This window comes from Prionailurus viverrinus, chromosome D4, assembly GCF_022837055.1.
Source record: "Prionailurus viverrinus isolate Anna chromosome D4, UM_Priviv_1.0, whole genome shotgun sequence".
NCBI lineage: Eukaryota > Metazoa > Chordata > Mammalia > Carnivora > Felidae > Prionailurus > Prionailurus viverrinus.
In genome coordinates, this window is record NC_062573.1 from 73,545,958 (window position 1) to 73,562,362 (window position 16,405).

Here is a 16,405-nt window from a genome sequence, read left to right on the forward strand (position 1 = left end):
AGTGGAAGGAAGGACATTTTCAGAGCCTCCAATATATGGCAGGTATACACCACAGGCGCTGCTCAATGACTGAACTAGCTCCATAGTTCCCTCTAGTGGTGTTAATGCTCATCACGTTCCCACATGCCCTGCTATAGGGGGGGCACCCGATTTCTCCCAATTTGGAAGCTACTAAAATAATGTGATATTCTTCTAACTGTAACTTGAAATTTTAATTTTAAACTTCCTTGGGTATTTAAAGCAAACATATAGAGTGTTTACCATGTGTCAGGCACTATCCTAAGAACCTCACGAATACTAACTTACCATAACAATCCTATGAAATAGTTACTATCACTATCTCTATTTTACAGATGGGGAAAATGAGTCACGGAACTTTCCAAAGGTTACACAGCTATTCCATATGGTCCCCAGAACACACTGTGGATTGGCAGGAGTAAGGGAACACACATATGCATTAAACTCAAATTTAGTAATGCAAAAACACAAGAAGTAACAGAGTAAAGAGAGGCCACCCAATCAGGGATTTGGGAATTTGGAGTTCAAGTTGTCTCTCTGCTAGGGGTTAGCTTGTGTAGATAAGGTGGTCACAAACTCCTTGGGCTGTAAAAAACCTTAAAAAGTCTCAACAGTCCATGCTAGCCTTAACTGCTAATTTTATAATTAAAATTTGCCCCCAAGATGGGGCACCTGGATGGCTCAGCTGGTTGAGCATCCGACTTTGGCTCAGGTCATGATCTCACGGTTCGTGAATTCAAGCCCTGCGTTGGACTCTGTGCTGACAGCTCAGAGCCTGGAACCTACTTTGAAATCTGTGTCTCCCTCTCTGCCCCTCCGCCACTTGCATTCTCTCTCTCTCTCTCTCTCTCTCTCTCTCTCTCAAAAATGAATACACATTAAAAAAATTTGCCCCCCAAATGGACCCTTCTACAGGTGATTCAGTCATAACACACCACTACTCACAAGCAAGATACTTACGACAACTCTGGTATATATTTCTTCAGCAAAATCGAGGTTCTGGAATTTGTGTTCTACAGGAAACGTGTACTTGGTCAGCCAGTCCAAAAGTGGCAGGTCTACATTACTCCCAGCAAAAGAATACTGAGCGGCATGGATGTGCGTATCAACCAGCCCAGGCATGAAAAACTCACTGGAAATTAATACGAGAGGAAAAGAACTTTAACACCATCTTCAGTCATTTTCCATATCTTTAAATCACATCTTCTGTCAACAATGATTTAATTGTTCACCCCACACAGGTTTAGAGCTGATGCAACCAGAGGGCTGTAAATTCCCCTGTTATCTAGAGATCAAGAAACAACAGTAAGGCTCTGCTGGGAGAGACACGGCTCCTCTGTTAAAACGGCTGGTGTGAGGTTAACCAAAGATGACAAAGGGGAAAAAGCACAGCACGGAGTAGAAGCAAAGCAGTCGTGGACCAAGACACCTCACGACTTTGTTCTCACGACTGGAAGGGTATCGACGGCGAGCAAAGATGAGAAAGAAGGTCTTGAAAACATCTAGAGCCCTGCTGAGGAATTACTCCCAAGTCACTAAGGATGACTGATGATGACACACACACAGTGGCCACAATTTTAGACCCAGTGGTCACCTGACCTTGGCTGACTGAAAGAAATCTAGTCTTTTCCCATGTGATGTAGGGGCTGAGTTCTGAAATAGAAGCAGCAATGCACACTGAGGCTGGTTAGGGGCAGGCAATCTTAGGAGACAAGACTGTCAACCCTTCTCCAGGTGCTGCTGATCTCTCCTGCTGTTACCTTGGCCCTCCAACTGATTTTCATATGTCTACTGATTCTTATAACAGAAACTTCTGGAAAGATGTTTTTTTAAAGAGTTTTCAGGGGCGCCTGGGTGGCGCAGTCGGTTGAGCGTCCGACTTCAGCCAGGTCACGGTCTCGCGGTCTGTGGGTTCGGGCCCCGCGTCGGGCTCTGGGCTGATGGCTCGGAGCCTGGAGCCTGTTTCCGATTCTGTGTCTCCCTCTCTCTCTGCCCCTCCCCCGTTCATGCTCTGTCTCTCTCTGTCCCAAAAATGGATAAACATTGAAAAAGAATTTAAAAAAAAAAAAAAAAAGAGTTTTCAGAGGCATTCCCCACAAAATCGAGACAAACCAAAACTAACGGCTTTTCTAAAGAATGAATCCAGTTCACTGGTGTCTATTAAGTGTCTAAACATATCCCAACAGATATTTGTTAGAAGACAGTATGCGCCACCACCCTGAGAAAATACTAATTACATTTTAATGTACATAAAGAACTTGAGCTCAAAACTTGACATAACAAAGAATTCCTTATTCTACCAATTCAAATGTATACCACCTAGGTGGAAGACAAAACCAGGGCCGCCTATAAAATGCTTTAGTTTCAGGGGCGCCTGGGTGGCTCAGTGGGTTAAGCATGTGACTTCAGCTCAGGTCATGATCTTGCAGTTTGTGGGTTCAAGCCCCACATCAGGTTCTGTGCTGACAGCTCAGAGCCTCGAGCGTGCTTCCGATTCTGGGTCTGTCTCCCTCTCTCTCTGCCCCTTCCCTGCTCGTGCTCTGTGTCTCTATCTCTTTCAAAAATAAATAAACATTTTTTAAACGCCTCATTTTTAGAGCAGTGGGAACTAGGAATGGGTAGTGCTACTGCTGACAGTGGTAGCAGCAGGGAATTTTCTTGACAAGGTGCATGTACTGGGCACTGGGCACGGCACCTACATGCATCATCCTACTTGTGGGAGGCGGCTGATTATAGGGATTCGATATATACATTCTTGACTCAGCCTGCTTGATTTTGAATGCAGACCCCGCCATAAATCAGCAGTGGGATAATCGATGTGTTTTGTGACTCAGTTTCCCCTTAGGTAAAAGGGAGACAGCAGTAGCACCATAGGGTTGACGTGAGGATTGTTAGCATGTGCTAAAACGGCACCTAGATAATAAAAAGCATTCAAAAAGAAAAAAAGCAGTAGTTGTTATGATGATGTAATGCTCACAACAAACTTACGAAGTAGCGTTATCTTCATTTACACAAGAGAAAACTGAAGCTCGGGAAACATGAGTAGCTTGGAAAAAAAGCAATCATTCAACTAGTCCAGGAAGTTTGGTCTGCAGACTCACTACTCTTGGTCACTACCCTCCATATGACTGAACTCTTAAGGCACTCTGGCAATGGAGAGCAGTGACCAGCTAGCATGGCAAGAAGGCAGCATGTCTACAATGTGGGGCATGAAGAGAGGGAGGATGAACTAGGGATTCCTCTCAGGCCTGAGTCACTGACCTCTCAGGATAACCCAGTCCTTGGGACCTTTACTGTCTCCACTACCACACAGTGAAATGGTGGTATGATTTCTTTATGTAGTTGAATCGTTCAATCAAATAATTTTTCCCAAGTATGTGATACGTTTAAAAAAAAAAAACTCTCCTAAGCCTTCTGGAAAGTCCAAAAAGAAATAAGACATCTTGTCTCCAAAAAGATTATAACCAGGTTGAGCAGATTAGGGGTGAGTGAGGATATCTGTGTGTGTGGTGTGTTGGGGGGGGGGGTGTTGTGAGACAGCTAGAGAGAAAAAGAGAAGTAAATCTCGTCATAATATAAAAGATCTTAGTGAGCAATTTCACTCCTAGTGATTTACCCAAGTGAAATAAAACATATGCTTACAAAAACAAAAACAGGGTACAAAAATATTTATAGCAGCATTATGTGTACTAGCCTCAAATTGGAAACAATCCAAATATCACAGGAAAACAAATAAACAAACTGCTGTATATTGACACAATGGAATACTATTTGGCAACGAAAAAGAAAGAACTACTGATATAAACAATAATATGGATGCATCTCAATACATTATGATGGATGGAAGAATCCAGACACAAGACTTCTTGGTTTATTCCATCCATACAACATTCAAAAACAAGCAGAAGTGATCTATGTGATAGAAAAAAAATTAAACAGTGGATGAGGGGGTGGAGAGTGGCTGGAAAGGACACAAAGGAACTTTCTAGGCTGATAGGAATGTTTTATATCTTTCTTGGTGTGTTGGTTACATATGTAGATATGCTTATCAAAATTTATCAATTCACATCCCTAAGATCTATGCACTTTACTACATAAAAAATGTTTCAAAAACAACAGTCAAAAAAAGTCTTTAAAAAGAGTCTTGAAGAGTCAATTAAGTGAATTAATTGGTATTGGTTATTCTGGGGTGCCTGGGCGGCTCAGTTGGTCAAGCATCCGACTCTTGATGTCAGCTCAGGTCATGATCTCACAGTTCGTGAGTTAGAGCCCCACATCAGGCTCTGCACTAACAGTGCAGAGCCTTCTTGGTATTCTCTCTCTCCCCTCTCTCTCTGACTCTACCCCACATACTCTCTCTCTCTGAGAATAAATAAACTTAAAAACATTTTGTATTGGTTATTCTGTACCCAAGAGAGAGGGGACTGAGATGGTATTTGTTACATTTTTTTCCTTCTCTTTTGCAGAACTGTGACATATTGAACCACAGGTTTAGGACAGAAATCGGGTGGTGCCAGGCATGTGTTGGGAGATTCCTTCCATCTCCCAACCGTCACATTTCTAAAGAAAGATTATGGTGATAGGAACAAAAGGAAAAGATGAATACAAAAGAAAAACCTTGACATTTTATCAGGTCTGGGAAGCAAAGGAGAGGAGTGAGTTCAAGAGAGAGTTTTTGAGCATGCGATGCTGAACATATGATACAAAGGGCAGAGAATGTAGGAGGAAACTCCACATTGAGGGAGGGGCAATGTTACGAAGCCTAGGGCCCGAGTGTAACCTCCAAAGCATCAGAAACGTGGGTTAAGAGGTCACAGAAGATGTACAGATGGGATTCAGATTGGAGAGTCTGCCCTGAGCTGCTAACCCTAGAAGCTGGTGGTGCCAGAGACTTCTGTGGAAAAAGAACAAAACTGAATCTTGAGTAGCAGCATCCACTTAAGGAGTAAGAATGAGGAAGAGAAGGCCATGCTCCCTCTGGGCAGATTTGTCAGGAGGACAAAGGGAGACCCAGGAAAGAGGTATGAAGGGCACCAATGAAAGGAAAGGAGTTGAGGACAGGCAATGGTGTTAAAACTGCAAGGGCGAGTGGTTTCAGGAAAGACAGAGTGCTCTCATTTCGATGCAGTGGTTGGGGGAGACACCCAACTTCACATGGCTTCAGTCCCTCCTTATATCTAGAATGGTTTAGTTACTGTCCTAGGTGCTGAAAAGACACACAGGAACATGGAAGAGGAATGTTAGAGAAAGTACTGGGCGGAGGGAGAGCGCTCTTTAAAAATATTTGGTAGTGAAAGAACGGTAGTGTAGGAGGAGAGGGAAAGTCACGTTTTGTTGAGCACGTTTTTAAAGCAGAGACGAAAGAAGCAAAAGAGATAATTTAGGGTACAACAAATTCAGAGGCGACAGAAGAGCAGGGATTTACTGCATCCTACATGTGACTTTCATCCAGAAGAGCTAACGATTCTTTTGGGGAAACAGGAAGCACTTTCTACTAATGCTTATTAGTAGAAATATTGACATGAGCAATATTCACATATTGCTTATATATGTATCGTGTATGTATCACAGTTATTGGTGCATGTGTGAGTGTGGACTGTGAGAGCTGCTCATGAGATCAGAGGTCACTGAGCCCAACTAATCATTTTACAGAGAGAGCAAAAGGAAACTTGGGCACAACACGCTTGTTTTCAGACATGCATCTTGTTAGTGGTGGCCTGGTCGGAATTAGAACTCGGTTCTCCACCAAAGACCTCACTTGCAGCTAAATCATAACTAATGAAAGTCAAGCTGCAGACACAGCAGAGATGAGGCCTGCAGGTGGAAACAGAAAAAGATGAAACAGCTCTCCTTCCTTCTGCTTTTCAGCTTTCCTCTTTCCAATTTTACTTACTATCTTAATTCCCTTAGAAAAGCTCGGTGTCTCCCCCCTTCCCAAATAAAAACCAATCGACTTCATCTTCCAAACCTGTGGTGCTGGCCAGCCTGTATTAGACTCTGAGGACAAAAAACAAAGTTTGCCCCAATATACACTTGCCAGAACATCCACCCATGTTCTAACCAAGTGGAAAACGTTAATAAAAGCTCAACAGTCAAAACACATGACTGTCTAGAAGGGTCTGAGTTGCCCAATCTGTTTGTACATCATTGTCAACCTTCATTAACCTGCCCTGCAGGGGGTGTGATGGTCCCATGGGCCTGGGGAGCCCAGGCCATTTGAAAATGACTGTTTCTTGCACAACAACACAGGCATATAAAACTATCAACAACATTCTGTCTTCATTTAAAATTTTGGTATTTTGTTCATCATGGATTCTTTGCATTAATTTTGATTTTTCAAAATACTGCACCAAACTATTACTTATCTTGATTACTGACTTTTTTTTGCCCTACCCACCACCCTTAAATTCCTTGCCCAAGGTGAACACCTCACTTGCCTCACCCTAATCCTGGCCCTGCCAATGTCTCTATGGTCCCATAGCCACAATCTGATCCACTTCTATGAAAGCACCACTCAGAGTGTTCCAGTTAGTATTCGCATTTAAAAAATCCACATCGTGCTGAGGTAGACCTGTAGGCACAGGAAGTCTGATAAACACACTGTCAGAGACATCATCTTCTGTGGCATTTAAATTGCTACTTAAAGAAATTCAACTGCATGTATCTCGTGTGTTTGATATAAGAATTACTTTGTATTTTGGAGCACCTGGGTGGCTCAGTCAGTTAAGCATCTGATTCTTGGTTTCAGGTCAGGTGGTGATTTCACAGTTGGTGGAATTAAGCCCTGCCTGGGGCTCTGCGCTGACAGCAAGGAGCCTGCTTAGGATTCTCGCTCTCCCTCTCCCTCTGCCCCTCCCCTGCTAGCTCGCTCTCTCTCTCTCTCTCTCTCTCTCTCTCTCTCTCTCAAAATAAATAAACACTTTAAAAATAGAATTACCTTGCATTTTAAATATTATTTTTCTGGGGTGCCTGGGTGGCTCAGTCAGTTGAGTGCCAGACTGGCTCAGGTCATGATGGCACAGTTTGTGAGTTCAAGCCCACATCAGGCTCACTGCTGTCAGCAAATAGCCTGCTTTGGATCCTCTGCTCCCCTCTCTCTCTCTGCCCTCCCCCTTCTCATGCCCTTCCTCATGCTCTCTCTCAAAAATAAACATTTAAAAATAAATAAATAAATAAATAAATAAATAAATAAATAAATAAATATTCTTTTTCTTCAAAGACTTCAGTCTTCCACCAAAGTTTACATTTTGTCTTACCTTACCACTTCTCTGTGTGTGGTGCTTACAGGTCCACCAGAATCTACATTTGTTTGATGGACTTACCTCCAAAAGCAGCCTCATAAAGAGGGACAAAAGAATATAAAAGGCCACAGAAGTATTTGCCCTTCCCCCCACCCTCCCACTGCTGAACCACTTGCTTATGGCCTCCCGACTTCCCTCTCTCCCTCTTGTGCACTCCCACAGTTTCTGACCCCATATCCCAAAGGCACACAGGCGGGAATCTTAATGTCAGTCATTCCTCAACATATATTCTCAAGAAAATCTAGAAAGAGGAAACAGGCAATAACACAGAAGTGGCTGGAATTAGGTCTTCCCTAACCGTGCTGTCAGTTACTGATCCCCAAACCTCCATCCCCTTCCTCCTGGTGGTTTATCTCGCTTCCTCTTTATTTCCTTCATAAAAGGTATCACAACCTATCGCTGGTGTTCTTCTGTGTCTGTGTACCCACTTCATCTCTGAGATCCCCGTGGGCTGTAAACCCCGCAAGGGCAAAGACTTCATAGACCATTTTCTGCTCCAGATCCTAGTTCTTGCACACAGTTAGCTCAACAAAGGGTTGCTAAAGGAATGAATGAATGATGGCAGACTCCTGTTCTCAAAGTTTCCACCCTACAGCTCCCTGTTCTCTAGTCCCCTCTCAACTCACCCCAGAGGGAAAAAAAAAAACAAAGCCTCTCTGTCTCCAGGCAGGTGTCTAATCGTCTGAGACTAGTTGACATCACTAGTTGACAGCAAAGGGAAGAAGTTGGCTATGACTTACTGGTTGCTCAGTTCTCTTACTTCGCACGGCCGGAAGCACCACTCTTTGGCCAGCTTTTCCTGTTGAGATGCTTCTTCTAAAAACACTATCTTTAAAAGAAAGAAAGAAAAGAATCACAAATTAATAAGCCATTGGCATTTGTTGTTGTTAAATATCTAAATCTTTTAAAAAGAGACTAAACTGTAGCTGAATTGATTTTTAAAGGTGTTCCATACCAAATGGGATAGCGTTCAGAGACAAAAAGACAGGGTTTTGCCTCCGCTTGTCCAAGGAAGTAAGGAAGTTTTTCCTTTTCTGCCTTTCTGTAGGCATAAGTAAGATTTCAAAATTCTAATTTGAAGATATAGGGTATTAAAAATCGTTCATTGATATCTATTTCTCCCCCACCCCAGAATGATTGAAGGAAACAATTGTTTATAGAAAGTGTACCTCACTGCAGGTGAATAAAAAATTTTTGTTAGGCTTTTATAGGAAACCCGCATCTAGAGTAGGGTAGTAGTGTATCATGCGGAAGGTTATTGACACAATATGATTGCACATAATAATTGCCCAGTAATCAAATCTTAGCATGACTTATGTTGATGCTCTGGTGCTGGACATCAACCATAAAAAGGGAGGTCTGCTATATTTTTCTAGTACTGTGGATGAGATGCTAATAGAGTGATCTCTCACACAGGCTTGGGAGCCCTAGGCAACTGCTGGGGAAGCTTGGATGGGCCTCTTCCTCTCTCTTTGTCTGGTTTCCCCATCGCAAACTGGGGGTAACATCAGAGCATACTTCACAGGGCTACTGTAGAAAGTAAATATTATAATTTTGGAAAAGAAATTAGCACATCTCTGGAACATGTTAAATGCTAGACACATTATATCTATTGCTGGTTTTTTTTAATACAGTGTTATTGTCTTCTCTATAAAAATGGATTGCAAAGCAAGAAAAAAGAAGGAACAATGGAATATATATATACAGGAAATATCCTGCATTTCATTTATAAATGTGATATTGTGAGAATACATGTTTCGTGGAACATAAAATACTGAAAAAACACTGGTAGAGAAAATGTATCTAATTAATTAGAAGCAAGGCAATATAGTGTGGGAAAAATAGTTTGTGGAACTGAAAGTAAAGTAAAATATATGTTGACTTCTCTATTCATTGATGATATGCTTTTTTAAAAATTGGGATTTTTATCAGAAGAGGAAAATAAAAATGTAATTCCTACAAATAAGAAAAAGTAATTTGATGAGTCTAAAAAACACATTTGAATTCATAAGTAGATCAAAACAGATCCATAATTAACTTAAAAAACACAAAAACAGTATTTATCTATAAAACTCAGAGCTGACTCACCATTAAAGACATAAATACATACACATACATACAAAAACTATACAAAGCACTATATTCACACATTTGAATATATATTTCAAATAAACGTGTGTTTTTTTAACATTTATTTATTTTGAGAGGGAGAGAGAGCGCATGGGGAAGGGGCAGAGAGAGAGGGAGAGAAGGAATCCCAAGAAGGCTCCGTGCTTTCAGTGGAGAACCAGACGCAGGGCTCAATCTCACGAACCCGTGAGATCATGACCTGAGCTGAAATGAAGAGTTGAAAGCTTAACCGACTGACTCACCCAGGCACCCCTGAAAGAAATCGTTTTTGAAAATATGAACAATCAAAATTTATTCTGGGAAACTGAAGGAACTAGTAACTCTAGAAGAAACTGAGGAAGTTTTTCTAACCCATTAGGGAAGCTCGCGGTTCAGAACCATGATACCTGTCACAAACACAAGTTTCTCCCTCCTAATAACTGGGGCTCTACCCTGAGGACACGATTGTCTCTGTGTTTCTCATGCATCCCGGTCAGGCAATGAGTTTGGTTTCTTCCATACCAACCATGGCCATCTCTAAACCATTTTTCCTTCAGCTCCTTGTAAACTAAATTCCTTTAAGACTCACCCCTTCCAGCTTTCAAGAGCACCTTTCCTCTCTTTGTTCTTCTCCTTTACCAACCTTTCTCTCAGTGTCTACATTTGTCAATGCCTGCCTCACATTCTTTCTCTCCACTCCAAGCCCTGCCTTCATTCCTTAAAAAATCATCATGGATCCTTTCAACACCATGACCACCTATTTCCACGAACCCATCTTCAGTGATTTGTTCGTAAACGAGTGAACAAATGAAGCTCATGAACTTCACATCGTGGTCACACCTTGGACATGTTCATGACCCATAACTGTTCCACCTCCAAAACTCCTGAGTCATACATCTGACAAAAATTACCTCTCTTTCCTGTTTGCCATTTCGACTCCTCCAACCAGTCTTCCACCTGAATTTCCCTTTATCTTCTCCTCTCTACTTTTCCCCAGTCCTTCAGTGCTCTTCTTCCACACTGTCCTTGTCTAGCTTAGATTCTACCACCTATTATTTCATATTTCTTACGTCTTAGTCAATACATACCAGGTAGAAGTTTAGCCTTAGCTGAATCCAACTCTCCCCTTCTCTGGGCCGCAGCACATGACATGGTTGATGGAATATCCATAATCTTCAAGGTCCAAAGTGTTCCTACCAACTCCTATCAACTCCTGGCACCCTAAGACATTTCTCTAGCACCGTGGTCTTTACTTTTAGTAAAACTTACAGAAAACGTAATTGCATATCCACCAACAGATCATTAAAAGTGCTTTTTCAGTGATATATTAATAGTAATTTTTATCAAATAACTCAGAAGGAATTGAAAAAATTGAGAGATACTGCTATAACAAAGCCCCTCCCAATCCCACCCACTTGATTCATGTGAAAATATTTCTCAGCACTTATATGCATAAAAATGGAAAATAAGGGGCCGCCTGGGTGGTTCAGTTGATTAAGCATCTGACTCTTGATTTCAGCTCAGGTCATGATCTCATGATTTGCAGGATCAGGCTCTGCACTGATGGCTCAACCCTGCTTGGGATTCTCGCTTTCTCCCCCTCTCTCTGCCCCTCTTCAGCCCGTGTGCACGCTCTCTCTCTCTCTCTCTCTCTCTCTCACTTTCTCTCTCTCAAAATAAATAAATATTTTTTAAAAAGGAAAATTAAAAAAAATTGATGCTACTCCTATTTCATTCGACCGACAAGTTAACACTCATCCAGAGATATATTATCTAGTTGGAGGGAAAAAACAGCTTTTTTATTTTACATCTAACAAATTATCTTATGGTCCCAGGGAATTTTAAATACTTTTATGCACAAAAATCTAACTGCAGTGGTTGATCAATAAAAGACTTTCAAATGTAAAATTATATTGCATTAGCATAGACTCTGTAAGGAAAGTAGAATAGAGTTAGTAATTCAAGAAGAAAAGGGAACTATTCAGCATTTCAGATCATTAAGAAGAAGTGAGCTCATGATTTTTTTTAAAAAGTAGATTAAGATAGATATCAAATCACTGTATTTTTATTCTGTTAGATACATTTTAAAAGTAATGTCACAGTTCAATTTTAACACATATATGTTTACAATCTGCAAAAAATTATGGGCTTTTTATGTATTTAAATTATTTTTGAGAGAAAGGGAGCAAGCACATGCACACATGTGCAGGAGTGGGGGAGGGGCAGAAGGAGAGAGAGAGAGAATCTTAAGCAGGCTCCACACCGAGCGTGGAGACCAACACGGTGCTGGAGCCCATGAGCCTGGGGTCATGACCTGAGCCAAAATCAAGAGTCAGAGGCTCAACCGACTGAGCCACTCAGATGCCCCTGTTCTTTAAATACCATTGGAGGGGTGCCTGGGTGACTCAGTTGGTTGAGTGTCCTCAGGTCATGATCTTGTGGTTTGTGAGTTTCAAACCTGCATCAGGCTCACTGCTCTCAATGCAGAGCCCTCTTCAGGTCCTCTGTCCCTCTCTCTCTCTCTCTGCCTCTCCCTGCTTGTACTCTCTAAATAAAAAAAATAAATAAATAAATAGGACATTTAAATACCATTGGAAACCTGGTTTGGAGACAGCTTTAATTCACAAATCAAGTACTTAATTAATAGATTGCTTTCTTGTTCTTATTCATGTATTCACTCAACAATTATCACCTGCATGTAAATAAATTGATAGGTGAATATCAGATATATTGCATAGATTAGTGAGTGCTGTGATGAAAAATAAATCAAGGTAAATGGGTGAGATAAAAAGTGGGGTGTGATGGATGTCTCTGAGAAATGATGTTTGGGCACACATTTACATGAAGGGAGGGAGTAAAACACTTGATATTCTGGGAGGAGCATTCCAGGCAGAGGGAACAAATCAGCACAAAGGCTCTGATATGTTATTCAAATTTAATTTAAATTGGATGGTTGGCAAGTTTTGAAACATCAGGGATACCAGTGGGGATACACGACAAGGACCAGAAGAGTAGAGATGGTAGCCGGGGCTTTGTAGATCATGGTTCAGCCTTGAGATTTATTTTTAAGAAGCATCTAAAAGTATTTTGGAAAATGAATGTGGCAAAGTTATAAAATATCACCTGAGATTCTCTTTATGGGACAATGCTCTTTCATCCTGAGTTTTTCTGGGCTTATGTGGCCATTCAACCACGTCTTCAATCTTTCACCATTTAATGAGTGCCTGTTATAACCCACGCACTTCCTCCACAAGCCACGGATTAGGTGGGCTGTCTGGCACATACAGAAATCAATAAAAACCAAGTTTCATAAAATCATAGATGGTGCCAGCTCACTGGAACCTTCTCATCTGACCTCCTTGTTTTCCAGATGAGGAAATCGAGTCCCTTCTGTTAAGCAAACAATTCCAAATACTCTCTTATTTGAATGTGACTATTTAGGATGGGCAATAACAAGAATGTCAGCAATACTAAAGCCAAAAGTAGATGAGTAATGGCTGTTAGCTAGTGAAAAAAATCTTTGCAAGATAGAGGCTTCAAGCACCAGATGGTAAATTTGGGCAAGATGTTTGTTGCTATGAACAGAGTAAACTGCTCTTCAGGCCATTGTGAAAAGCTTGCCCATCCAACTAAATAAGGTAACATATATTGCAACCCATTACATAAAATCCACCCTTAGGCCCTGTAATGGGAAATAAGATCAGATCAAAAACATGAGGTTTCAAAGATTTCTGAATCTTTTGGACGGAGATGAAAATCACCATATTAGCTCAATTCACCACGAACAGATTAATGGAAAAGAAAGACAAAGTGTGATTGCCTTAAAAAGGCAAAACAGGGGCGCCTGGGTGGTGCAGTCAGTTAAGCGTCCGACTTCAGCCAGGTCACGATCTCTCGGTCCGGGAGTTCGAGCCCCGCGTCAGGCTCTGGGCTGATGGCTCAGAGCCTGGAGCCTGTTTCCGATTCTGTGTCTCCCTCTCTCTCTGCCCCTCCCCCGTTCATGCTCTGTCTCTCTCTGTCCCAAAAATAAATAAACGTTGAAAAAAAAATTAAAAAAAAAAAAGGCAAAACAAACAAAAACTTGTCAGCTTATAGAGGTAGAACTGAACAAACTCATGTTACAAAGGCACCAAATGGCAGCGTGGGGAACTCACACATTCAGATCTGATATTCTCATGTCACAGGTGAGGAAACGGACCAGGCTATATAACTTGTTGAAGGTCACGAGGCAAGCCAGGAGTATCTGCTTGACTCGACCCATCTTATGGATTCTCCCAGACCTTTTATGATTGCTTCTGCAATAGTATTAACTAAGGGTCAGCAAACGTTCTATGAAGGGCCATATAGTAAATATGGACCGCATTGTCTTTGTGGTAAGTATGCGGCTCTGTCATGTAGCACAAAAGCAGTCCTGGATAATAGATAGGCCTGGCTATTTTGCAATGAAACCTTATGTATAGAAAAAAAATTGCAGTTGATATAATTTTTACTTGTCAGGAAAATTTCTTCTTTTCCAATCATTTAAAATGTAAAAATTATATTAGCTCACTGGCCATATATAATCAGTCAGTGGGCTGTATTTGACCTGTGGGCCGCAGTTTGCCAAGCTTTGCTGCAGACTCCTAAAAAGACTCATGGATGTTATAATCATATAATTTGAAAACCATCTCAGTGGCTTACACTAACATTTTCAAAAAAAGCTTTATCTCAATTTATGATTGGTTTTTCAATTGACAATAACTTTTACCAATTATTCCTTTAACTTCAGCGTTTGATAAAATACTCTTGGAAAAGTATACATTCTGGCTACCTTACAAAACCTGATTTTGCTATAGAAATAGATATTTTTCAATAGATTAAAAAAGTAACTTCAGTAATTCTTGTGATCTAATGGCATTGTAAATGATTCGTTGGCACTTAGTAACTTTTTAGTACAAAAATAAAACATTCTAAAATTATGGGACATCTGATAATAAAAATATTCTTATTAGGGGCGCCTGGGTGGCACAGTCGGTTGAGCGTCCGACTTCAGCCAGGTCACGATCTCGCGGTCCGTGAGTTCGAGCCCCGCGTCGGGCTCTGGGCTGATGGCTTGGAGCCTGGAGCCTGTTTCCGATTCTGTGTCTCCCTCTCTCTCTGCTCCTCCCCCGTTCATGCTCTGTCTCTCTCTGTCCCAAAAATAAATAAACGTTGAAAAAAAATTAAAAAAAATAAAAATAAAAAAAATAAATGTGCTTACCGTGTACGACACTGTCCTACACACTTTACCTGTGTTAACTCATTTTAACTTCACAAGAACCCTATGATGTAGGTACTATTATTAACCTCATTTCACAGATGAGAAAAGTCAGGCATAGGTATGTTAACTATTTTACCCAAGATTACACAGCTGGTAGGTATCTAAAATTTGAACTATAGTCCCTGTCCAGGCTGACGGCTATTAAGCACCATGCTATACATTTTTAAAATTGTCTTTCACACAAAATTTTGTTAAAAGCCCTCCCCTTTAATTTCTCTCTCTCTCTTTTTGTTTTGTTGTTTTGTTTTGTTTTTTACAAAATATTTCTTTGTGCTTTTCCATTTCCTTCCCTTCCCTTAATAACGTCCCAGACTGTGGGCCTGGTGGGACCAGGAACACAAAGGCAGTCAGGGCTAAAGGTGTCATCAAGGCTAAGAAGGCTAACAGGGCCAGAAGAGTTGGGGATGAAGAAGTATAGAGTCAATAAGGCAGGTTAAGAGGACAGGGATGGCTGAGGAGACAGCTACCAGGATCAAGAGATTGATTACACACAGGTAACCAGCAAGTAGGTAAACATACTGTGGTTAATGATAGTTTTCTCAGAGGGGAGTTACAAATATAGAAAGGGAAGGCTAGCATATGGTGGTACTGGATTTGAATTGGAGGTACTGGTGTCAACCATGGTTTTTCATTTAGACAGGTCAATAATAAATAAATGGATACATACATACATACATACATACATATACATACATACATAAGTCCTTCCTAAGTCTGTGTGCTGACAGGACTTAGGAACAATGATACTCTGTAGCAATCAGCACCCATAATGCTCAGATCTTGGTTTCTATATACCATTCTCCATTAGAAAGAATCAGATTGACTGCAGCAACGGCTGCAGCAGAGAAAGTACATGACAAATCTGGAATGTAATTTTGTACCAAAAAGGAAGCACTAAAAATATAGTTGAAGAGTGTTAAAAAGTCCACAGGAGCCACTTTGAGGAAGCTCCAGCTAGCCAAATATGGGCCAGTTTTAGCATCTAATAATAGTAATAATAAATTAAATCCCAATGAATAAAATAGGAATCCCTGAGTCCACACAAATGAAGGAAGGAAGGAAAGGAGGGAGGGAGGGAGGGAGGAAGGGGAGTTTTTTCTTACAGTAGAACACCAACTAACCCATGTGGAAAGAATAATAGAATTAGAAAATGAGCATTTGGCAGCCATCATTGTAATAAATGACTCATGCAAAAATCATCAATGAATGTTAAAACTAGTGGGTGAAAATTTTGTTGCAGAACAAGATATTTATATAAATCCAAAATATCTCCCCACAAAATTTATTTTACAGAGAAAAATAGTAACTATATGGTAGAAAAGCTTGGTAAATACTACTTTAACTGAACAAAGTTAACATCAAGAATAATGGGATAAATCAACATTGTGTGCCTCCTGCTATGATGCACCAAGAAGAACACAGCTCCATTTCTGTGGTATTCCTGCCAAAAAGTGCATAATCTTACTCTAATTATAAGGAAACATCAGGTAAACCTAAACAGGAAGACATTCTAAAATAAAACAAATTGTCCTGTATTCTTGAAACTTATCCAGGACAAGAAAGACTTGAAGACCTGTTTCAAGTGGAAGACAACTAAAAAATCATGACAAGAACATGCAACCTGTGATTCTAGTGGGGATCCTGACCCAGAAGAGAGAGAAAGCTATCAAGGACATTG

At 40.8% G+C, this 16,405-nt stretch overlaps 1 protein-coding gene across 2 annotated transcripts in view; it reads right to left on the reverse strand.

Annotated features, from left to right (window-relative positions):
- GDA (guanine deaminase) overlaps positions 1-16,405 on the reverse strand; it is an 82,744-nt gene that overhangs the window by 37,308 nt on the left and 29,031 nt on the right. For both annotated transcript variants that reach the window (XM_047831148.1, XM_047831149.1), the window contains exons 3-4: positions 8,060-8,148; positions 979-1,150 (exon numbers count right to left, since the gene is read on the reverse strand). In XM_047831148.1, the coding sequence (XP_047687104.1) occupies positions 979-1,150; positions 8,060-8,148 (261 nt within the window). The remainder of the gene's footprint in view (positions 1-978; positions 1,151-8,059; positions 8,149-16,405) is intronic.